The 25,004-nt window shown below is 42.7% G+C and overlaps 1 protein-coding gene across 4 annotated transcripts in view; it reads left to right on the top strand.

The window, feature by feature from the left end:
- Window positions 1-23,119, top strand: part of FGD5 (FYVE, RhoGEF and PH domain containing 5) — a 160,105-nt gene extending 136,986 nt beyond the window's left edge. For 2 of the 4 annotated variants that reach the window (XM_038410453.2, XM_038410454.2), the window contains exons 15-21: window positions 10,795-10,894; window positions 12,233-12,370; window positions 14,289-14,391; window positions 15,635-15,765; window positions 17,506-17,634; window positions 19,962-20,110; window positions 20,868-23,119. In XM_038410453.2, the coding sequence (XP_038266381.1) occupies window positions 10,795-10,894; window positions 12,233-12,370; window positions 14,289-14,391; window positions 15,635-15,765; window positions 17,506-17,634; window positions 19,962-20,110; window positions 20,868-20,904 (787 nt within the window). In that variant the 3' untranslated portion in view covers window positions 20,905-23,119. Of the gene's footprint in view, window positions 1-10,794; window positions 10,895-12,232; window positions 12,371-14,288; window positions 14,392-15,634; window positions 15,792-17,505; window positions 17,635-19,961; window positions 20,111-20,867 lie in introns of all 4 variants that reach the window. The other 2 variants (XM_043519662.1, XM_043519661.1) reach the window with 1 other exon arrangement.
- The last annotated feature ends 1,885 nt before the right edge of the window (window positions 23,120-25,004 follow it).

Genomic DNA, 25,004 nt, shown 5'->3' with positions numbered 1-25,004 from the left:
AGAAGTTCTAGTGCAGATGAAGCCCACGTGTCAAGGCAGAGATTTACTTTGCAGCATACTGGGAACTGTGCCTAGAATTAGGGTGGCCAGGTGTCTGGTTTTCGACAGGAACATCTAGTCGAAAAGGGACCCTGGGGGCTCTGGTCAGCAATGCTGATCGGGCTGTTAAAAGTACAGTTGGTGGCACAGCAGGGCTAAGGCAGGCTCCCTGCCTGCTGTGGCTCTGCACAGTTCCCAGAAGCAGCAGCATGTCCCCCCTCCAGCTGCCTGGCTGTGCCTCCACAAAGGAGCTGGAGGGGGGACATGCTGCTGCTTCCAGGAGCTGCCCGGATCCTGCACTCCTGACCCCCTCCTACACCCCAACCCCCTGCCCCAGTCCCGATTCCCTCCCATCCTCTGAACCCCTTGGTCCCAGCATGGAGCACCCTCCTACACCCCAACCCCTCATCCCCAGCCCCACCCCAGAGCCAGCACCCCCAGCTGGAGCCTTCACACACCCCTGCATCCCAACCCACTGCCTGAACCCGGAGCCCCCTCCCACCCTCTGAAGCCCTCAGCCCCAGCCCAGAGCCCCCTCCTACACACTGAACCCCTCATTTCTGGCCCCACCCCAGAGCCCACACCCCCAGCTGGAGCCCTCACCCCTTCCCACAACCCAACCCCCTGAGCCAGCCCGGTGAAAATGAGTGAGTGAGGGTGGGGAGAGAGAGCAACGGGGGAGGGTGGATGGAGTGAGTGGGGGCAGGGCCTCAGAGAATGGGTGGGCCTCAGAGAATGGATGGGGCAAGGGTGTTCAGTTTTGTCCGAGTAGAAATTTGGAAACCCTAGCCTGGATTCTTCATTGGTCTTTTTGTGCTGACATGCAGCTAGTGCTCTTTTAAAGGATGAGCCAGTGATTCCAGTGGGAGTCATTGTGAAATTAGGGCTTGAAGCAGAGAGGCTGCCCTTTGGGTACTAGAAGTAGATAGTTCTCTTTCACAGGGGCCAGTCGCAAGTACAAGGAGCCTCCTGCTCCTTGTGCTGTTCATTAAAGGGCCAACCATAAGTGAAGTCCCTGCTAACACACCCTAGGGCACAAGTCACCTCTAGGGGCCAGAGAGGAGGCCTGGCTATTGCCCCACTTCCTCTCTACTCTGGCTGGCAGAACTGACCAGTCACAGATGGGAGAACATGCTACCCTCTCCTAAAAGATGGCACCATGGATGCACTTGGAGGCTTTGGTCCTCACTGAGGTAACATGTCTTCCATTGCTTCTGGGTTCATACAAGCCCCCAACAAGGTCCAGTTACCAGCTGCCAGCCCTTAAGGCCTTTGCACTTGGATGAGGCAAAAAATACACATAGAGGAGCAGAGGACATGGCATAAGCAGCAAAGACCAAGACCACAGAAAAGGCACTAAAATGATGATAAGCAAAACCTGTGGTTCTGGTTCATACAGCACTGCTGTATGAAAAGATGGCAGTGTCAAGCACTTGCATCTACCACTGAAAATGTCCCACCCAAAGAGCATAATTCTTTGGCTTGCAGGGAGCAGGTGATATGGTATGGTACTGAGCACGCAGCCCTTGCAAAGAAGAGTTGGATGCTGCTATACCTTTACACACATTTCAGAATTCTCTTCTTCAGACACAATCGTAAGTAGGTGGTACCCATATGAAACCTAATTAAGGTTAAAAGAAAAGGAGTACTTGTGGCACCTTAGAAACTAAGGTGCCACAAGTACTCCTTTTCTTTTTGCGGATACAGACTAACACGGCTGCTACTCTGAAAGCTAATTAAGGTTATGTCTACACTGCCATTGAGGGGAAGGAATTGCAGCACATGTAGACATATCTATGCTAGCTTTAATCTAGCTAGCTCACGTTCTGATAGCAATGAAGCAGCTGTACAAGCCCACCCAGGACCCTGGGTACTCATTCATGCAGCTAGCCTGTGTGGCCACAGCTTCATAAATATTGGTATTCATGCATGTTGCAATCACACTTCCAATTGCAGTGTAGACATACCCTCAGAAAGCCAAGTGAGAATGCAGTCAATCAGTACGACGATACAGAAAGGCTGCAGTGGCATTATGATCAGTAACAGAATTCTATTCCAGACCAAGTCAAGTTTTTAATAATAGTGACTTAGCCATAAGCCAATCTACTGAAAACAAAAGTATATTACAATAAAACTGAAAATTAAATCCACAATTATAAAATTACAAAAATACATGTAAATAAAGATTTAAAAATACATAAACCAATAATCCATACATAATCACTGTGCCATTTTTCTTATTTTAGCGGCTAACTCTTGGATCACTGGTATTATGCCTGTTCCTAATAATACTCTATTTTCTGAGAGATCATAGAAAAAAGCATCTGGGATAAAAACACAATGTCCTTTTGACCTCAAGTGGCAACACAAATTATAGTGTAATAAATCCTGGGATAGGTCATCCACCTGCCCTGAGCCACATGGACACAGGCAGTGACTTTCCTGATGCCAGCATATCAACCTTCTAGGAAAACTGTCTGCATGGATTGAAAATGGAGAGTTGCAAATGCCCTCCTTAACATGTTATTACAACAAACTATCTAAATATCTGGAATACCCTTTTTAACAGGGGAATGAAGGTGATGTTTTTGACATAGAAACAACTGCCATATCCATTTGCTTGCTAATATCCTGTGTTCTTGATTTAATTACACATTAATTTCACGTTTTTAAATTTATATCAAATCATTTCCAAATCTGAGAAACCTAAAAAATGCAAACAATATTGAATAGACTCTAACCAAGGAAATTACATGAGAAAGCCTACTGAGCTGTTTCTCTAAGAAAAGCAACTGGAGTATTATTTGAAAGACCAAGAATCTTCATGAAAAGTTAGTTTTGAATCACTTCTAATCCTATGGGATCATTCCATCCCCATATTTTCATACCAAACAAATCTGAATGCATACCTTGTCCATTCCAGGCCAGTTTCTGTGGTGCACAGATATCCCCTGCAGTCAGTGACAGCGTAATGACATTTGACCTTCTGTTTTCTGTTAGACTAAGCTTACTGTAAAAGTAAATGTTGTGTCACCTTGGCTAGACCCCAACAATCTTTTCCAATGCCTAGTGTAGCAATACTGAAGTTTATGGGTTGTGCACTCTGAGCTGTTCACAGCCTCCAAAACTTCAGCAAAAAATCCCTTTGATCTTTCATACAACCAGTGAGCTAGTTAATTGGGATCAGGTCAGTGCCAATTGACATAATTCATTTTACAAGCCAGCAGCCATGTGTTATCCTCACACTTAGACACTATAACAGTCTCTGATTATTGCCTAGAGATGTTTAATGGAGTGAAGAGTAGGTGAAAAGGGCCTGTTGGAGATTAGGCTTTTATTGACAGATCATCCCTGAACCGCTGTCCTTGCAAAAATGACTTTAATTCACACCATGCTTTTATATTTTTTTTTTTAAAGCCAGGTCTTGAACCTCAAGTGGTTAGAATTTTGTGAAAAATGAGACGTTGATAGAGCTGGGGGGAAATTTTCATCCACAACAATTTTTGATGAAAAATGCAGATTAAGCAACATCTTAACAACAAAACGTTTTTCAATTTTGTGTCAGTTTCACCAAATTGTTTTTTTTTAAATTTAAATATTTTGTGCAAATCCTTTAATTTTATTTTTTAAATGCAAACACTTAACAAATTGGTCAAATTGAAACAAAATGTTTTAATGTTGAAATAAAGCATTTTGTTTGACCCAACACAAATGTTTTAGGGACTTTTCAAAATTGCCAAGGAACTGACAAATCCATTATTTACCCAGCTCAAGAGGTTAAACCTATGTTGGTGCCACGTCCACTAACCCTTTGGAGACTGGGGACATAACTACAGCCTTGTGAGTCTTCATGTGGCTCGTAGAGTCGTTTCAAATGTGTTTGATTATGTCCCCCTTCTTTGTGTCTGTAGCCGTTTCCCCCTCCACCCCCGCCCCACACAAGCACATATAGCATTGTCCAGCTCGGAAGGCAGAGCGGAGAGCAACAGCTGCTGGCCAGGCGCAGACACAAGGGTGGCAATGTGAAAAGTCAATATCACTTTTCACAGCAGACTCAAGGCCCCATTGCCACCTTTGCTTCTGTGCTGCTGCTCCACCCCAGGCTGATAGCTGAAACTCTGCCACTTCCAGGTGAGAGACTGGGAGAGAGGGGAGGAAGGAGAGCCTGAGCCCAGGCTGCCTCCTGGTGAAGGATTGGGAGGGTGGAAGACAGCCCAAGCTCAGGTGGCAGGGCTCCAGCTATCCCCTTTATCCTCTCCCCTCACCTCCTGGGTGTGCATGGCCCTTCTCCCCAAGCCCCAGCCAGTGGGGGCTGACATTCAGAGCTCTTTTAAAAAAAGGCACACAGCTCACGCCTCCCTTGACACATTCCTGTGCCTCCATAGTTTGAGAATTGCTGTGCTAGTAGGTTGGGAATTATAGGCATTTTAGGCTTAATATGCTTTCCATTCAAACCAGTCATATTTCTCATAAAAACTGTACTGGAAGTGGAACTTGGGGGGGAGGGAGCAGAGTTGGCTTTGACTAGTGGAAGGGATTGAATAGTCCTGTAAATCTTGGCAATGAGGTGATGTACAGTATTGCAATTCTTTGTCATGCAGCAACTAATACAAGACCAGTGTGTATCATACACCTGTCCTGGACCCTCTTTGTTCCAATAGGGTCATTAAGTTTTACAGAGGCTAGTGTTTTTCACAGATGAGTGCTTGCTCACAGGGTGCAAAAAGAAAAGGAGTACTTGTGGCACCTTAGAGACTAACAAATTTATTAGAGCATAAGCTTTCGTGAGCTACAGCTCACTTCATCGGATGCATTTGGTGGAAAAAACAGAGGAGAGATTTATATACACACACACAGAGAACATGAAACAATGGGTTTATCATACACACTGTAAGGAGAGTGATCACTTAAGATAAGCCATCACCAACAGCAGGGGGGGGAAAGGAGGAAAACCTTTCATGGTGACAAGCAGGTAGGCTAATTCCAGCAGTTAACAAGAATATCAGAGGGACAGTGGGGGGTGGGGTGGGAGGGAGAAATACCATGGGGAAATAGTTTTACTTTGTGTAATGACTCATCCATTCCCAGTCTCTATTCAAGCCTAAGTTAATTGTATCCAGTTTGCAAATTAATTCCAATTCAGCAGTCTCTCGTTGGAGTCTGTTTTTGAAGCTTTTTTGTTGAAGTATAGCCACTCTTAGGTCTGTGATCGAGTGACCAGAGAGATTGAAGTGTTCTCCAACTGGTTTTTGAATGTTATACTTCTTGACGTCTGATTTGTGTCCATTCATTCTTTTACGGAGAGACTGTCCAGTTTGGCCAATGTACATGGCAGAGGGGCATTGCTGGCACATGATGGCATATATCACATTGGTAGATGCGCAGGTGAACGAGCCTCTGATAGTGTGGCTGATGTGATTAGGCCCTATGATGGTATCCCCTGAATAGATATGTGGACAGAGTTGGCAACGGGCTTTGTTGCAAGGATAGGTTCCTGGGTTAGTGGTTCTGTTGTGTGGTGTGTGGTTGCTGGTGAGTATTTGCTTCAGATTGGGGGGCTGTCTGTAAGCAAGGACTGGTCTGTCTCCCAAGATCTGAGAGAGCGATGGCTCGTCCTTCAGAATAGGTTGTAGATCCTTGATGATGCGTTGGAGGGGTTTTAGTTGGGGGCTGAAGGTGATGGCTAGTGGCGTTCTGTTGTTTTCTTTGTTGGGCCTGTCCTGTAGTAGGTGACAAAAACTAGACAAGCCATTTACAAAACACACTTTGATTCTCTACAAAAGAAAAAGGACACTAAGCTATCTAAACTACTATATGCCACAAGGGGCCACAACAATGGTTCCCGTAACCCACCCAGCAATATTGTTAATCTATCCAACTATACTCTTAGCCCAGCGGAAGAATCTGTCCTATCTCGGGGCCTCTCCTTTTGCCCCTCCACCCCCACGAACATGATACAGTTCTGTGGTGACCTAGAATCCTATTTTCGACGTCTCAGACTCAAGGAATATTTCCAACACACCTCTGACCAACATATTAACCCACAGAGACCTTCCTGCCAACACTACAAAAAGAAGGATTCTGGGTGGACTCCTCCTGAAGGTCGAAACAGCAGCCTGGATTTCTACATAGACTGCTTCCGCCGACGTGCACGAGCTGAAATTGTGGAAAAGCAGCATCGCTTACCCCATAACCTCAGCCATGCAGAACACAGTGCCATCCACAGCCTCAGAAACAACTCTGACATCATAATCAAAAAGGCTGACAAAGGAGGTGCTGTCGTCATCATGAATAGGTCGGAGTATGAACAAGAGGCTACTAGGCAGCTCTCCAACACCACTTTCTACAAGCCATTACCCTCTGATCCCACTGAGAGTTACCAAAAGAAACTACAGCATTTGCTCAAGAAACTCCCTGAAAAAGCACAAGAACAAATCCGCACAGACACACCCCTGGAGCCCCGACCTGGGGTATTCTATCTGCTACCCAAGATCCATAAACCTGGAAATCCTGGACGCCCCATCATCTCAGGCATTGGCACCCTGACAGCAGGATTGTCTGGCTATGTAGACTCCCTCCTCAGGCCCTTCGTTACCAGCACTCCCAGCTATCTTCAAGACACCACCGATTTCCTGAGGAAACTACAGTCCATTGGTGATCTTCCTAAAAACACCATCCTAGCCACTATGGATGTAGAAGCCCTCTACACCAACATTCCACACAAAGATGGACTACAAGCCGTCAGGAACAGTATCCCCGATACTGTCACGGCTAACCTGGTGGCAGAACTTTGTGACTTTGTCCTCACCCATAACTATTTCACATTTGGTGACAATGTATACCTTCAAATCAGCGGCACTGCGATGGGTACCCGCATGGCCCCACAGTATGCCAACATTTTTATGGCTGACTTAGAACAACGCTTCCTCAGCTCTCGTCCCCTAATGCCCCTACTCTACTTGCGCTACATTGATGACATCTTCATCATCTGGACCCATGGAAAAGAAGCTCTTGAGGAATTCCACCATGATTTCAACAATTTCCATCCCACCATCAACCTCAGCCTGGACCAGTCCACACAAGATATCCACTTCCTGGACACTACGGTGCTAATAAGCGATGGTCACATAAACACCACCCTATATCGGAAACCTACTGACCGCTATTCCTACCTACATGCCTCTAGCTTTCATCCAGATCATACCACTCGATCCATTGTCTACAGCCAAGCGCTACGATATAACCGCATTTGCTCCAACCCCTCAGACAGAGACAAACACCTACAAGATCTCTATCATGCATTCCTACAACTACAATACCCACCTGCTGAAGTGAAGAAACAGATTGACAGAGCCAGAAGAGTACCCAGAAGTCACCTACTACAGGACAGGCCCAACAAAGAAAACAACAGAACGCCACTAGCCATCACCTTCAGCCCCCAACTAAAACCCCTCCAACGCATCATCAAGGATCTACAACCTATTCTGAAGGACGAGCCATCGCTCTCTCAGATCTTGGGAGACAGACCAGTCCTTGCTTACAGACAGCCCCCCAATCTGAAGCAAATACTCACCAGCAACCACACACCACACAACAGAACCACTAACCCAGGAACCTATCCTTGCAACAAAGCCCGTTGCCAACTCTGTCCACATATCTATTCAGGGGATACCATCATAGGGCCTAATCACATCAGCCACACTATCAGAGGCTCGTTCACCTGCGCATCTACCAATGTGATATATGCCATCATGTGCCAGCAATGCCCCTCTGCCATGTACATTGGCCAAACTGGACAGTCTCTACGTAAAAGAATGAATGGACACAAATCAGACGTCAAGAATTATAACATTCAAAAACCAGTTGGAGAACACTTCAATCTCTCTGGTCACTCGATCACAGACCTAAGAGTGGCTATACTTCAACAAAAAAGCTTCAAAAACAGACTCCAACGAGAGACTGCTGAATTGGAATTAATTTGCAAACTGGATACAATTAACTTAGGCTTGAATAGAGACTGGGAATGGATGAGTCATTACACAAAGTAAAACTATTTCCCCATGGTATTTCTCCCTCCCACCCCAGCCCCCACTGTCCCTCTGATATTCTTGTTAACTGCTGGAATTAGCCTACCTGCTTGTCACCATGAAAGGTTTTCCTCCTTCCCCCCCCTGCTGTTGGTGATGGCTTATCTTAAGTGATCACTCTCCTTACAGTGTGTATGATAAACCCATTGTTTCATGTTCTCTGTGTGTGTGTATATAAATCTCTCCTCTGTTTTTTCCACCAAATGCATCCGATGAAGTGAGCTGTAGCTCACGAAAGCTTATGCTCTAATAAATTTGTTAGTCTCTAAGGTGCCACAAGTACTCCTTTTCTTTTTGCGAATACAGACTAACACGGCTGCTACTCTGAAACCTGTGATCACAGGGTGCAGGGACTCTAAGCCAGGGGTCATTGATCAAGTCATGTGCTTCCCTGTTTGTTTGTTTTTTTTAAGATTATAAAAGACAAATTGTTCTCATATGTCTTGTTTGTTGGCCTTCTTGTGCCGTCAGAGGAAATCGCAGCTCAGCAGCAGCTGACATTGATGCCACTACTAATTTTACAGGGAGCCTTAGTGGGAAGAGTGCTTAGCTTTAATGTGAATGCCTGGTACAGCTTATGGAGGACGGAACGCTCTGACCCACGTTCACACTTGGAATTTACACCTGATGTAACTGGAATGTGGCACCATTTATAATGGAGAATGAAATACAGCATTCCCTTGCCTGACCCTGAACCTGCATAGAACTTTTGGCCTCCCTGTTGGCTTTTGGAAATTAATTAGATGTTTATAGAATTTAGAAAGAGTGGTCCAACCTGGGAAGTCATAGTACAGACAGGGAGAGGTTCACACATATAGCCTGGCACAGTGGCATTCTTCCCTGCACACACTGATATACCAGTGCACCTCAGTCAAGTAGCTACTCCTATCTCAGCCTGAGACGGTGAGTAATTTTGAATCCCTGCAGGAAAACTAACTGACACAGGGAAGGTGGCTAAATGGGGATTTTGTGTATGCAAGACAACACACATTACGCCCAAAGTTTCGTTTCTGGAATCAGCAGAATCTCAGCCCAGGACCTGGGAGATTGGCAGGAGAGCTGGAGCGGCGGATAAACGCACTACTAGCTAGTTTTGATGGTGAAAGGGTGACATCTAGTGGCCACTTTAAAGAATCACAGGATTGCATTCTCTGTAGCTTCTCCATAGATACTAAGGTCAGAAGGGACCATTCTGATCATCTAGTCCAACCTCCTGCACAGCCCAATCTTATTCTCATATGTCTTGCGAAGCCCATCCACTGCTAAAGGATCCCCCCCCCAGCCTAAGAAGGGGATCCACAGGACCTGGACACCAAATAAATAAGGGGGACAACTAATGAAATAACAGGGACAGGAGTGTGATCAAAGGGTCAAACGAAGGGAACCGGATAGGGACACCGAGCAGAGAACCCCGGACAGCGCCCACTGCTCCTCAAAGGCATCAAGGGAATCAGTGGACGTCGCCCAGAGGAACTCTGCTTGGATACGTGAATGGACCAAGGATCGGAAATAGGCCCCACAGTAGTGGGAGCTGCCCCCCAATCCATCTATGTCTCCCCCAACCCCCACCACTACTACCACCACCGCTGCCCCCTCCACCACCTCCACTGGCTGTATAACATCTGCCTCAGCTCCTGCCTCTGGACTCAGCTGCTTGCTTGGCTTGCCACGCCCCGATTCCACCCTTTGGCCCAGAAGCAGTAACCAGCCCAAACTGACTTTGTGCAAGCGCACGTGGGCGCATGTGACCTCCCCGCTCAGACTGCCTACCTCACAGGTTTGCCCTTGCAACCTGCCCCATTTGCCCTTTACAGCTTTTGCCCCCCCCTTATGCCCCAGCCCCCCGTTACTAGCTTTAGTTTGTTTGCCTGCCCCACCTATTTCCTTCTGCAGCCTTTGTTTGTTTATCCCACCCCAGCCTCTGAAGCTAGCCCCTTGTGTGTGTGTGCGCGCGCACATGCGCGCACACACACACATTTCCATCCCAGCATGCAATTCTCCCTCTTTACCTAAGCAACTAACACAGAGGTGACAAGTATTAACATGTACTTTACCTTGATCTGAGCAACCCAGGCAGAGGCTACATGTCCTGGAAAGCAGTTCTCTTGCTTTCTGAGTGGCAAGCACAGAGACGAAAGAAGCAGCATTGCACGCTGCCACATGTGGTTTAGGTTGGAATCTCCATATTACAGTCAGAGTGGCCTTGAGCCACACTGGAAAATCCGTGGGCCAGATATGGCCAGACTGCATTTTGGCCATCTCAGTCATGTTCATAATGTCTCAAGCATCCTAGGTATCGATCCAATCAGAAATATCAAAAATCCAACATTTAATTTTGTTTTTGGCCAAAGAATTAATGGGAGGGAGAGATAACTCAGTGGTTTGAGCACTGGCTTGCTAAACCCAGGGTTGTGAGTTCAATCCTTGAGGGGGCCATTTAGGGATCTGGGGCACAAATTGGGGATTGGTCCTGCTTTGAGCAGGGGGTTGTACTAGATGACCTCCTGAGGTCCCTTCCAACCCTGTGATTCTATGATTAATAATTCAACATGCTGATGGGAGAAGCAAAATGTCAGTAGATTGGAGCCTTCTCCCTTGATCCAGAAGCTTCTTGATTCAGTCACTGCAAGTCATGGCACTGATTGTGTTGCTGTATTTCATTCCACAGTTCATGCTCTGAAAGGGACGAGTGGTATAGCTGCATCAGCAGAACCATTCCAGATGACTACAAAGCTCACAATGCATCTACCTTTCACAACAGTATTGAGGTAAGAATGAGTCCTGGCATTGCCTAAGAGGATGCAAAGACATCTGAATAGTTAAAAAAAGGAAAAGGAAAAAGTCCCTAATGGCAGAGTATTCTAATTATTTTTATATAAATCACCATGCTAGGGCTAAATGACAAAGGTCATCACCGCACTTGTGTTTCATTTAAGTCAATGGGAGTTTTGCTGTAGTAACACTAACCAGATTTAGGTCTGTATGGCTACCATCCTAGATGCTATCTCAAAAAATAAGTGTATGCCTTGCAGATGACTGTAAGAAAGCAAAACTAGCCATCAGTAATGCTTTTGTCACAATTATATCACAAAGGATCATTAACTCACCACCCTCAGCAAAAGCCCTCAGCAAAAGGGTCTGACTGAGACCTAACAGTCAGTTTATACTGGTGCAACTCCATTGACTTCAATAGTTATTCCTTTCTATACCAGCATGAGAGGAGAATCAGATCCAAAAGAGTTTTTCTAAGGTAAATTCTCTTTTCCTTCTTCCTGCATGAGTCTAATTCTCTCCGTAGCAAACCTACCTAGGTGGGGTAACAGACTTGTGCAAATATGGGTAAACAGCAAAGGAGTTTATAAGTGCCGAACAGTGATGAAAATGTGGGCCAAATTTGGATCCCATTCATTCAGAGTAACACCACTGTCTTCCGTGGAGATTGGGGTCCGAATCAGGTCTGAGTTACAAGTGAAAGGAGTTTGGTGACTTCTAAACAGCCCCTTCCACTGGTCATAAAACCATCCCAAAAGATAGTGGCCTGCACAATAGTCAACGTAGCCTTCTTCGTTCTGAGGTTGATACATTGAGTGCCAGGCAGCTTATGGTGGGGAAGCAGGATTTTTTGATTAAGACCTAAAAATCATCTTCTCTTTCTGGATATTAAAGTGTTCATGAATACTGTAGTAAGAATATGAGTATGCCCAGGTGGTCTCAGCCAAAATTGCACATAGATGCTAGATTCTCCAGTATACTCCATTGACTTCAGTGGATCTGAACCAATTTACACCAGCTGTAGATGGGGGCTCTACTATTATATCACATGCTGTGTACTAGTTGGTATCACTTTCCACCCCAGATCTGGCTGCATCTCAGTGCTGCTATGTGTAAAGTGTTTGTGGAACACTTTGGGATCCTTCAGAATGAAAGAGGGGCCCAGAACTTGAAGAACAGGGATTGTGTGCCAAGAATGAGGTAGACTGGCAGAAATGGGGGTGGGGAAAGGCGAGCACAGTTCAGCAGATGTTGCTGCAGGTAAGGTGGGAGTTGCATTAGCAGAACTGAGTATGCTTTGGAAGTCTGAGTATTTCTTCGCTTTTTGTTTTAAGCTAAGGGAAAGGCTGGGAATATCCTTGGGTGAGAGGCCTCCAACTTTGGTACCTGTGTCCCATGTGATGATGTGCATGAACTGCGGCTGTGATTTTACCCTCACTCTGAGACGCCATCATTGCCATGCGTGTGGGAAGGTAAGTGTCACATAAATTCAGCTTCACTCAGACTCATCAACAGTAGGGAAAACTTCTGGGACAAGTTCTCCTCATCATTACACTAGCTGCAACTGCACTGACTTCAGCACAGTTGCACCTGCGTACAGAGAGGAGAATCTGACTCCTTGCAAAGACTGCCAGTAGAGTTTTGCAAATGAGAATTAAGCATTCAATGGTTAGGGATTTTGGTTGGAACAGTATTAAGATTCTGCTGAGTAGCAAACTAATTCCTAAAGACTGGGTACTCAACCTAATGAAAGGGTCATGAGACATACATTGCTGAGCAGAGCTTTCAAATGGGATATGCCAGTAGCACTGGGGCAATGCAGCAATCAGACTACCAGTTTTCCAGTTGCTGGTTTACATTTTAGATATGGAAAGCTCCAAAGCTTTTGGGAATGTAGATACACAAAGCCCATAGTCTCTATGGCCATTGTTCTTAAATCACTTCACAAGCATGTGATGCATAGGAACTGCCAGACTGGATCAGACCAGTGGTCCATCTAATCCAGTATCCTGTCTCTGACAGCGACCAGCACCAGCTACTTCAGAGGAAAGTACAAGAAACTCTGCAGTGGCTCTTATTTGATAATCTGCCCCCAAAGATCATTTCCTCCTAAGCCCCATTAGTTAGTGGTTGGTTGATACCCTGAAACATGCAGGTTTATATCCCTTTCAGTGTTCTTGGTTCTTGTGTTAATTCTTTCTATTATAAATCTGGATAGCCACATAAAGCCTTCAATCCTATTCTGAATCCAGTTTAGCTCTTAGCCTCAGTGATGATTTCTGGCAATGAGCTTCACAGGCAACTTATACCTTGTGGGAAAAAGCATTTCTTTTTATCAGTTTTAAATTTGCCACCTTTCAATTTCAGTTAATGTTCCACTATGTCAGTTTTAATCTGGATTTTAATTTTAAAATCGTGCCCCACTAAAAGTCTAATCCTAGTTCAATGATACTTCAATTTCACAAACAAAATACTTCTCTGCTTCTGCCAGCAGAGTGGTCATATGACATGCCAATCCACTTCTGAAAATACTATTAACAGCATGATCAACTCCAGTTTAGCGGTATCATTGCCAGCCTGAATTTTTATATCAGGGAATGTATAATCCCCATGGAGATGAACATAAAATTATTGTACAATTATGCTTACTAATTTTTATATTATTGTAGCAGCTAGGACACCCAGTCATGGACTAGGCCCCCATTGCGCTAAGTGCCGTGTAAACGTAGAACAAAAAGACAGGTTTCAGAGTAGCAGCCGGGTTAGTCTATATCTGTAAAAAGAAAAGGAGTACTTGTGGCACCTTAGAGACTAACAAATTTATTAGAGCATAAGCTTTCGTGAGCTACAGCTCACTTCATCGGATGCATGAAATGGATGGAGCTCACAAAAGCTTATGCTCTAATAAATTTGTTAGTCTCTAAGGTGCCACAAGTACTCCTTTTCTTAGAACAAAAAGACCGTTCCTGTCCCAAAGAACTTACACTCTAAAAGTATAAGACAAGACACAACAGATGAATACCGACAAACCGGCAGGGGAGTATATATTGGTCAGCATGATAGACAGTGGTCTTGCCACACCAGCAGCCTAATCGTTGTCAAGATTTTTGTAGACATCATGCTAAAGGAGAATTTTAAGATGAGAACTGAAGAACAATGAAGTGGCAATTAAATGTACTGGGCTAAATTTTGCTCTGAGTTTACAATGATGGAAGTCTAGAGTAATTACAATTAAGTTAAGGGAGTAATCCTTATTTATACTGGTCTAGTCAAGAGCCAAATTTAGCCCATTCTGCCTCTACCCTGCCAACCAGCCCAGAGGATCTGTTTGGTAACGTACACTGGTATGGAGAAATGTACATATATACATATCTGTTCTTTCTGTGGCAGATTGTATGTCGAAATTGTTCAAGAAATAAGCATCCCCTGATGTACCTCAAAGACCGACTAGCAAAAGTCTGTGATGGCTGCTACTCAGAACTGAGAAAAAGAGGTGAGTCCTCTTCATTCCTTGATGAGTGGAATAAAAATGCTATCTGCAAATGGAGAGAGAAGGTTCTGCTTCATTAGAGGGAATTTCTCCTTCAGATATAGATATGAGCTATATTAAGAGTGATACAAATGCAAGGTCTGGGGAAATAACAGACTGCATGGTGGGTGAGAAGCTTTTAGTGAGCTGGAACCTCAAATTCTTCCTGTGACTTCTTGATGAACTAGAATAATAAACAATAATACGTGGTACTATGTTGCTGTTTACAACTAACAGCGCTTCCCTGTAATTTCCAATGAAGTGCTCATGAAAGCAAAGCAATTACTTAAAAATAAAGAAGTTATTGACAACTATCTGCCTCAGTGCAAGGAGTTAGCTCTTCACAATGGGAAATGCTAAGGTCAAATGTATGGACAATTTATAGGCAAGAGCTTTTTTGTTAAGGGCTTAGGCTTAGGGCACTAGGGACAGGTGCAATTTAGTATTTTCTTCTTGGTTAAAGAGATCCACACATCAGCTCTAACAGCACAGCAGACATGCACTGTTATTGCTTAGTGAAGGAAGACATGCACTGACCCTGTCATAGTGGTCTGAGCCAAGGGACAACTCAAGGCTGTACTGACCCAGGGCTGTGCTCCATTCAGATTTTCCAGGTGACATGTATTGACACAGGTAAGACTCAGAAGGACTGTAACTCAGGTGATAGCACTGACTGGTACAATAGTGTCTTCGTTGATAGGGTATGTCCTGGAAGTGGAATAAATTGTCTCCTGTGCCCAAAACACAGTGGAGAGAAGTTCAGGCTTGAAAGAACATTGCCAAAATGAGGCTATTTATTTGCCATGGAGGTGCCCCAGAAAGCAATCAGAATAAGTAGAGTGAGCAGATGGCAGAGACACATGGTCAATGCTCTTGAAAGGTCATTAAGTGTGAGAACACAACATAAACAATTATTTTTCTCGTCATCTTCCATACAAGCTTTGTGTGTGTGTATGTAGGGGATACGTCCACCATGGCAAGCTATAAAGTTCATTGAACAGTAATTCTGCTAACCAGCCTTACAAGGGGAGTTTGGGAGAAAATAGCTAAAGGAAGATTAAGCAACTATAGGTTAGGGCCAGCATTGCATTTTCTTATCCCTATTTGCATTCGCCTGGAGTTTAACATCTCCTGTTGTAGACTTAACCTAAGGGTTTGCATTAGTTAATCCATTCTTTCCCACTTCCTATTTTTCCTAATATTGTAGAGCGGCCAGTAAGTGTGAGCTTCCCTCCAACTTCATCCAAGTTTTCAGGCAGTGCCTTCTCCTCCGTCTTCCACAATATTCACTACTCATCCTTCAAGAAACAAAAGAAGATCCCTTCTGCTCTTATGGAGGTAGGACCAACGCTGCCTGAGAAAAGGCAAGGAAACTAGCCTGAAGGGACTGTGCGTTGGCACTACAGTAGCTTTCAATCTCATTGTTTATAATTTGTTCTATATGCTGCAGGATCAGCCCACTCTAGATCCTCTGTATCATGAGATTACATTTTACTCAGTGTAATAGGGCAAAATACAAAACACTCCAAGATCAGATGCTGTCACTATAGTTTCTGCTTCCTATTAAGACCAAGTCAGCTGAGCATTTAACCTTCATTTTCCCTATATTTAAATTAAATCTTAACATCAACCCCAGAAGCTTTTTAAAGGTCTAATAACAAGCTCAGAGGAAGCATCACAACGATGGGTTACAGAAGTCACTAATTTGAATACAGGAGTTTGGTACTGACCAGAAGTCACTGCCATCCAGCTGTTCTGTGGCCTTACTCCAATCCTTATTTCCAGTGTAGCCCCATGCATTTCAATCGCACTAACTACCTTTGAATCCAGGCAGTGTGAATTGTGGGCAAGGAAAGTAAAAGCTAGCCCTTTCAAAGTAACTGATGAATTCAAGTGTTTAATTGTGTTGCCTGTAGCTCACCCTGGCCTATCTGAAATAAATGGATGAAATCCTGACCCCACTGAAGTCAATGACAAAACTCCCATTGACTTCAATGGGGCCATGATTTCACCCAAATATATTGTTTTCCCTTCTAGAACCAAGCATCAGATTCAAAATCTACTACATTAATAACCTCTGACTATCCATGCTGTCTACCCAACTAAACATGTAGGGCCCTATCCTGGGAATTTAACTTTAGTTAACTGATTTCATTGAGATCATGATCTGGACCTTGTGATGTGCATGTAATTACTTTCCATGAAAGGAAGGGACTCTCCTAGGACTCTCTTAACTTTGTTTGTGATGAATTGAAACAAGATAAGTGTACAAACACAAAAACAACAAGGAGTCTGGTGGCACCTTAAAGACTAACAGATTTATTTGGGCGTAAGCTTTCGTGGGTAAAACACCACTTCTTCACCTGCAGATTGCAGGTGGATTTTCAAGTCCCTTCCCCCAGTTCACTCTTTGCTTTTATTCAGATATCAGAATTATTATAATTAATTGTGCATACTATGTTGCAGTTATATACCACCTTTCACCCAAGGATCTCAAAAATCTTTACAAGCACTAATGAATTAAGTTTCAACACTCCTTCCCTCCCTCCAGGGCGGCAATTATTTAATAATACTGAGGAAAGTAGTATTCACAGATGAAACTGAGTCATAGAGACCAAGTTCACACCACAAATCCATTGCCAAGCCAACAGAATCCATATCCCTTCTGCTTTAGACATAATACTATCCTTCCCCTCTTGAAACATGCACCTTTGAATATATAAAAACAAGACTAGGAGACTAATTCAATTCCTCAACTGCACCAGTAACAATCAAATGGCTTCAATGACTTGGCTTCCAGAATAATTTAATGGTCTTCTTTGGTGTCAGTGAGAATAGTATTTGGCCTAAGATAAATACTGCAATGCTCTTATGCAGAATAGCATTTTGTGTTCCTTTACTCTCAGATTTATGCCTTCTCAGTGTTTTTGATTCACTCCTTGATTATATTCTTAAGGAAACAGGAATATCTGTGTTTGTTTTTGTTTTTAAAAATGGGCCTCGTTTATGGCATGCTTTCTGCTTTGGAGGGGAAAAAAGCATTTGATGTCATGGATCCCTTGATTATCCCCTATGCAGGTGGCAGCTTCAGGAGAGGGATCTTCTATCAGTGGCTATCTCAGCAGGTGTAAGAGAGGCAAAAGGCACTGGAAGAAGCTCTGGTTTGTTATCAAAGGCAAAGTCCTCTACACCTACACGGCAAGTGAGGTACTGCCTGTCCCGATGTGACAGAATTTCCCAGTCCTGTTGTCAAATTCATTTTCCGCACTGTTTATCTGTGACAAACGCAGTTCGGGGGTTCTCAAACTGGGGGTCAGGATCCCTCGGGGGGGTCACAAGGTTATAACATCAGGGATCACGAGCTGTCAGCCTCCACTCCAAACCCCTCTTTGCCGCCATCATTTATAATGGTGTTAAATATATTTAAAGGTTTTTAATTTATAAGGGGGGGGGTCATACTCAGAGGCTTGCTATGTGAAAGGGGGCACCAGTACAAAAGTTTGAGAACCACCGTACTAGTTCTTGTGTAATAGTTCTTTATGAAAATACTTTGTGTTGATGCAGTGGCATTATATCACCTCAATGTTATGGTGTCCCAGGCCTGGAATCCCACCCCTGGAATCCCATCCCCACCCCTGGTTGGCCTGCTTTCCACATTCTTTTTCCTCAGTACATTTGTTACAATTCATGCAGATTGTAAATTTCAGTTAGAAGATGCCTGGTTTAATGTCAGGAAGCTATTGCAGATCAACATATAAAGACTTAAAATCCTCTTTGACTTTTCTCTGGTGCAGTACCTATATGTTGTGAGATAGTAGCTGAGAACTGACTGTAACATAATTAAGAGTTTTTTAAAAGAAAGGAAGGCCCAAGCTTTGTCCAATCAAAGTTCAAAATGGCAGCTTTCCAGGAACTAGAGGACTGCCCCAATTTCACCAGAGTAGACTGGATATGCCCATGGGATAAATTACAGCTATGAACTTCAATAGGAGGTGCAGCTGGTAAAGAATAGAGGGGGGAATCATGCCATTCTCCATATTTATCTGAGCAGCCTCTGCAGGCCCCTCCTTCATGTGAAAAGGAAGGGTGACCACCAGCTGCACCTCTACTGTAGAAAAAGAAGATGCAAGGGTGATCTAATGGGCTTCATAACTGAAAGCCTTGAAACAGGGCCACTTCTGCTGAATGAAAGACACAGAGCTCACACTACAAGTGACTGTAATACTACTACTTGACATTTTAAATCTTCAAAGCACTTTGCAAACATTAACTATTTACACTTATCATACCATTAGAGGTAGGGAAGTATTATCATCACCTATAAATAGATGACACAGACATGAAGAGGTTCCATTACTTGACCAAGGTCACAAACCAAGCCAGGGCAGATCAAGGACTAGAACTATAGCAATGTTGACACCCATTCTTCTGTTTTATCTGTTGGCCTAGAGTTCCTCTAGGGTTAAAATAAAACATCTCGAGTCTGATTTTCAGAGCTGCAGACAACCTATAGCTCCCCCTGACTTCTGTTGGAGCTGTCAGAGCTTAGCTCACCAGAAAAATCAGGCCCCGAGAACGAAGTCCTGCCCCTCATGGAGTGGACACCTCCACTATCCTTAAAGGGTTGCACATGGTGTTAGCGATAACCCCTCTTGAGATGTGAAAGAGCTGTGGGTGCCTAACTGCATTGTATGCTTCACCTTGGCTATATCTTAAACAGCAATAAACTAAACAAATCTAAAAAGACAAAGAACAAAACCCCAACATTACCTTAATAGAGGTATAGGGACCAAAATTGCAGCCATCAGTAACAGTTAAACTGCAATTCAATTAAGGCTTATTGTTTTTCTTTATTCCACTTGTATAGTGAACTCTCTGGCAAGTGAAATTCATGGATGTTTCTCGGGAGTAAACTAACAATGAATTGCATTACCAGCTCATAAATTGTAAAGTAGTGTCATTAGAAGCAAGCATGCGGTGTGAAAATGAGTGTTAAAAAACTGCTGGGGCTGTGAAGGGAGCGGGAGCCAGAGCTGGATGCCACCAAACACAGGTGACACTCAGTAAATAATGGTTTAGGGGACTGGTAATAAAATATAGGATCTTTCATCTCTCTATCCTTGATACAAACCTAGCCAAAAGATAATAGTAACCAGATATTGTTCCCAATGGATCTTCAGTGGCCCATAGATTGTGAATTAAGTCAGCCACATAAGCCACTGGTACTAAATTGGAACCTCCCAGCGGCAGTTCTCTGAGTTCCGGGTTTTGGCAGAGCAATGTGTGAGGGATGCTTCTGCTGCTGGTGCCAAGGCTGCACCTAGTAACTGGACAACATAATTCTCTAGGATTTTCAATCCAGCACCAGATTATTCATTTTTAATACTATTATTGCAGAAGCTCCTGGAAGCCCTATCAAGAAGTGGGAATCAGGCACTGTAGATACTAGAAAGACATCCCTTGCCCCAAGTAGACTGCAGCCTATTTTGAAGTGCTCCTTCTAAAGTGTGTTTCCCCCTCCACATTGATTTTAGGATAAAGTTGCCACAGAGAGTCTGCCTTTGCTGGGCTTCACAGTTGCCCCAGAAAAGGAGGAAGGAAGTACAGATGCAGTTTTCCATCTTTACCACAAGCAAACCTTGTTTTATAGCTTCCGCGCGGAGGATAACAATTCAGCACAGAGGTACTGCGCATGGAATTGCAATTACATACTAACTCATGAATGAGTATAAAGTGTGAGCAGCACTCTTCACTCTAACATGCCTCTTCCCATTTCCTTTCCTTTTGAATGCAACTCAGCTACAGATCAAACTGAAAAATGCTAATTAGAGCCAATTATAATACAATTGTCTGGATGGCATTAAAGCTTCAGGTAGAAATTACTCCATCTTGGCAAGATGGAGATTTTGCTTCTTTGTATAGGTGCAACTGCAGAAGCTCAGAGTCATAGATCCCCATGTAGCAATCTGTCAGATGTCATTATAAGGATAGCTATATAAATCCACTGTATTTGACTCAAATTTGATCTTTAATGAACATTTTCTATACTTCACATGCTTTGTTACTAGTGCTGCATGATAAAATCATGGAATAATGATAAAATGATGATGCCTTAAAATATACAGGCAAGTGAGTGGGTGGTTATGGAGATTTGTTTCCCCTCCTTCCTCCCCCAGTTTCCATGGTCTCATCTCTCTCAACACCGACCCTCAGACAGTCCATGTAATTTTCACAAGATTATACAGTAGGTCAGTGGCAAAGCTGAGAATGAAATCTAGAAGTCCTGGCTCTCAGGACCCTGTTCTAATCACCAATCTAAATTTCCTCTTTAGACAGAGCTATTATATGCAATACAGTCTTCTCCGAGCCCTTTGTTTTAACATATGGGTTGGCTTGATCCATGAAATAAAATCAGGCTCCTCTACTTTTTTCTTTTTCAGGTGGATTGAAGCCATGGAAGAAGCAACCATATTATAGCAGTAATCAATCAAGAGGATTTGGAATAAACTCTCAGATTTCTCTACATTCCCAACAGCCCATTTCTATTTCAAGAAGCTGAGTAGTGTATTTCAAACCACCTGGCTATACGCACTGGATATGAACTATTTCCAGGTTGCTATCTTTCTTTTGCTTCCTTTGTTTTAAATCCACATTTTTTGCAAGTTGAAACCTTTAAAATAGAGAATATTCATGGTCCTCTTTATGTCTGTGCAAGTTCAACCTGCGCTATAACTCACTCCCATAATCCCACAGTAAATTAAGTTTTAACATCAAGACAAGAAATAGATACAAATTATTTCTGAATTCACATGGAAGTACTGGCTAACAGCAAGTAACAGGCTCAGTTTTACTTACCCTAGAGAACTATCAACTTTCATTTTGTTGGTTTTGGTGTCTATCATGAAATAAGAAACAATGCAGTAAACCACAGATTCTCATTTAAAGCACTTTATTGTTTTATTGTATTACAGCTTCATTTTTTTCCCAATGTTTCCAATGAATTTTGTGGACTGATTTACCACCAGTCCATTAACAAGTGCCAGCATGAAGTCGTGCACTGCATACATTAAATTGCTTCCACAGACAATAAATGAATAAATGCAATGCACTACGTATGGTCTGCCAGTACTCCAATAGCTAGGATCCAGGGTGATTACTTACCAATTTATAATTTTACATAAATCACTGTATAATTTATTTAATAAATTTCATTCTTACCACTACAGTACTTTAAAATGCACTACGATCTCTCTCCAAATCCACATGCTGAATACCGTTTGCCCCTGTAGATTGTATCTGACTGAAATCCAAAGGATATTTTAATTTATTGCAAGCCTTAAGACAGTTTTCATTTGACACCAATCGACTTATTAGTGTTAGATTATTTAAATATCTGATAGAATTTTTATTTAAAAAAAACCATGTTACTGCTTTGATGACTTATGATAAATGTCATCAAAAATTTAATTCCTGTTACCAGCATATAGTAATAGATATGCTGGCCAGCTGAAGAACACTTGTCCGAACATGGTCTGTCAAAGTGCTTTGGAATTCCTGTGGCTAAATGCTGCTGTGCAGATCCTCAGGTGCTGTGCATCAGCATAGCTCCACTGAAGTCAATGGAGCTATGCTGATTTACACCAGCTGAAGATTTAGCCCTATAGGTTGGGTTTTGTTTTGGGGGTTTTTTATATAAAGAGAAAAAAGCAATGTTATAAATATTGTAATAAAATGATTTAATGTCATACATTTCTGATAATACTAGACTGAGGAATAGAATGGGCAGTTATGGTTAAAGTAGACCTTTGTATAAAATACAACAGTCAAAGATTTACTTACATTAAAATACGTTTTCAGGGGGAAATGTTTTTTATTACTATTCATTTTTAATATTTTTCTTCTATAATTTGCATAAAAACCTGAAGTTCTGGTTCAAATGGTGACTGGTTAGAATTATCCGTATTTTTTAAAAGTTTACAAAATTGTATTCAGGTGAAACTAAATAAATAGTCAGTTCTGTTCATCATTTGAAAAAAATAATTACAAGTTTAAAAAAAAATCAAATATGGACCTAATCTAACAGTGAAATGCAGTTGTATAGTTTTGTTGATACATTTCAGTCTCTGATACTCTGTTGCATAAAGCACAATCATATGCAAAGAGGAATTAATTATAAAAAGAATAAAGCTTTTGTATTATCTTAAAAGTGGGTAAACTCCAATGTTAACTCTGTACATTTTGTGTTGCAACTATGGCCTTGCCTCCATTAGACTGTAAATGTTTTCTTTTGGTTTGTTTTTTAGTTCCCTCCTCCCCCTTTAAAAAAAAAATCATTTGTTGGATTTGCACTGACAAAAACAAAGAATGTTAATACAAAATATAACAGATTTAAATCACTAACCAAGATTTCAAACAAAACTGTGCTACAAATATCAGTATTATGAACATTTAGGTGCTGACATTTAGGTCCAAATCCTCAAAAGGTATTTAGGCACCTAACTCTCCCACTGAAATCAATGGGAGTTAGGCCCCTAACTACCTTAAACGATCTGGGCCTTCGTGACTTGTATGAAGTTTTCAGTAACTGACAGGAAACGAACACATGAAAATATTTTGTTGTAAAAATAATAGTGCTATTCAACTTCTTGTTTTAAGTAATGTGGAAAAATTAAAAAACATAATTCCACTTTCACGGGTTTTTCCTTTACATTTTTATTAGTACATTTCCCCCCCCCCCCTTTTCCACCTTAGCATTTCATACGCTCCTATGGTATTAACTAGCAGTTACTTTGAGACTGTCGTGTCCAAATCTCTAAAAATGGGAATCTCCAATATCACGAATTTTGAAAAGCAGAGAATGACGGATGGGTCCAATAGTTAGGATGTTAGTTAGGACTAGGGTTACCAGATGTTCCGATTTTATAGGGACAGTCCCAATAATTGGGGATTTTTCTTATATATCTTCTATCACCCCCACCCTGTCCCGATTTTTCACACTTGCTATCTGGTCACCGTAGTTAGGACATCGGCGAGAACTGGGTTCAAGTCCCTGCTTTACCATAGATGTCCTATGTGACCTTGGGCAAATCACATTAGCCTCTGACTCCATTTTCCAATTGTAAAATGAGGATTACAGCACTTCCCTACCTCACAGGTAGGGCGCTACCAAATCCATGGCTGTGAAAAATGCATCCTGGACCGTGAAATCAAATCTCCCCCACGAGATTAACTACTGTAGGGAAGTAGGAGGGGCAGAGCTGGGGGTGCCCCAGCCAGGGCTCCTACCATGCACTGGGCTCCAATTACTAGTCCTAGTGGGTTTGGGGAGGGATGGGACTTCCCTCCCCTAGAGTGGCCATGCAGGGGAGGAGAAAGTCAGACCCACCTTTGGGTGCCTTCCCTGGCTGCTGCCTTCAAAGCCCAGCTCTGAAAGCAGTGCAGAAGTGAGGGTGGCAATCCCACGACCCTCCTACGGTGGCTTTACAACCCCCTTTTGGGTTAGGACCCCCACAGTTACAACATTGAAATTTCAGATGTAAACATATGAAACTGACTATTTTTAAAATCCCATTACCATGAAATTGAGCAAAATGGACCATGAATTTGGTAGGATCTTACTCAGGGGTGTTGTGAGGATAAACACATTAAAGATTGTGAAGTGTTCTCATACTATCATAACAGGGAGCCTATACGTACCTATGATAGGATAGCTCAGCTCCAGAACAGTAATGCTGGTGGGGAACTGAGAAAAGAGAGGCTACCAACAGAGCCTAATTTTTCAAAAATGATAATGATTTTGGGTGCCTGAATGGAGACACCTTAATATGGCCTAATTTTCAGAAGGCCAGTGCTCCACACTTTCTAAAAAATAATCATCTTCAGAGCAGAGAGTGTCATTTCTAAGGTAGCCTGCATTACAATTTGCAGCTGTCTGACTGCACTGAAAGTTATCAGAGAGTACATCCATCAGTTTTAAAGCATTTTACTACTACTGAAAATTATACATCTAGACAGAGTAATCAGAAGGCACATAATATTTGTTTCTCTGATATGAGGTCTTTCCTGTAGATTACATAGTAAATTGCTCTTAAAATCTTATTTCATGAATGCTAAGTGATTTGGCTCAAACTCTGCACCTCAAACCTGGGTAATCCCTTCATTAGGAAGGGAAGAAGTTGAATGGAAATATTCATTTTTGTGTTCCTGTGCCCAACACAAACATAACAGAAGTGACAGTTCAGCCTACCAAGGATGGAGCATGGCCACATATTCACAGGCCTACACTGGAATATAATGCTTGAATAAGGGCAATGGAAAGCAAAACAAAAAAAAGAGCAACAGCTCAAGTCTTAAAAATCTAGGGCTTTTATACATTTTTGATAGCTAACTTCAGAGCAGTTTCAGAAAGAAACTAGCACATAGCTTCAAGTACATTTCAAAATCATTCAAGCTACAAGGCTGAATTTTTGCTCACAGAGCCAGATCCCTGAATGATCCTGTGAAGGCACTTCCTTTGAAACTCCCACTGTCACCTGCATTCCAAAAAGACATGGTTGTATCAAACTGAAAAAAATGTA

Source organism: Dermochelys coriacea, chromosome 7, assembly GCF_009764565.3.
Source record: "Dermochelys coriacea isolate rDerCor1 chromosome 7, rDerCor1.pri.v4, whole genome shotgun sequence".
In the NCBI taxonomy this organism is placed as follows: domain Eukaryota; kingdom Metazoa; phylum Chordata; order Testudines; family Dermochelyidae; genus Dermochelys; species Dermochelys coriacea.
Note: the sequence above shows the minus strand (reverse complement) of the source record. Positions and strands in the feature narration are given on the sequence as shown.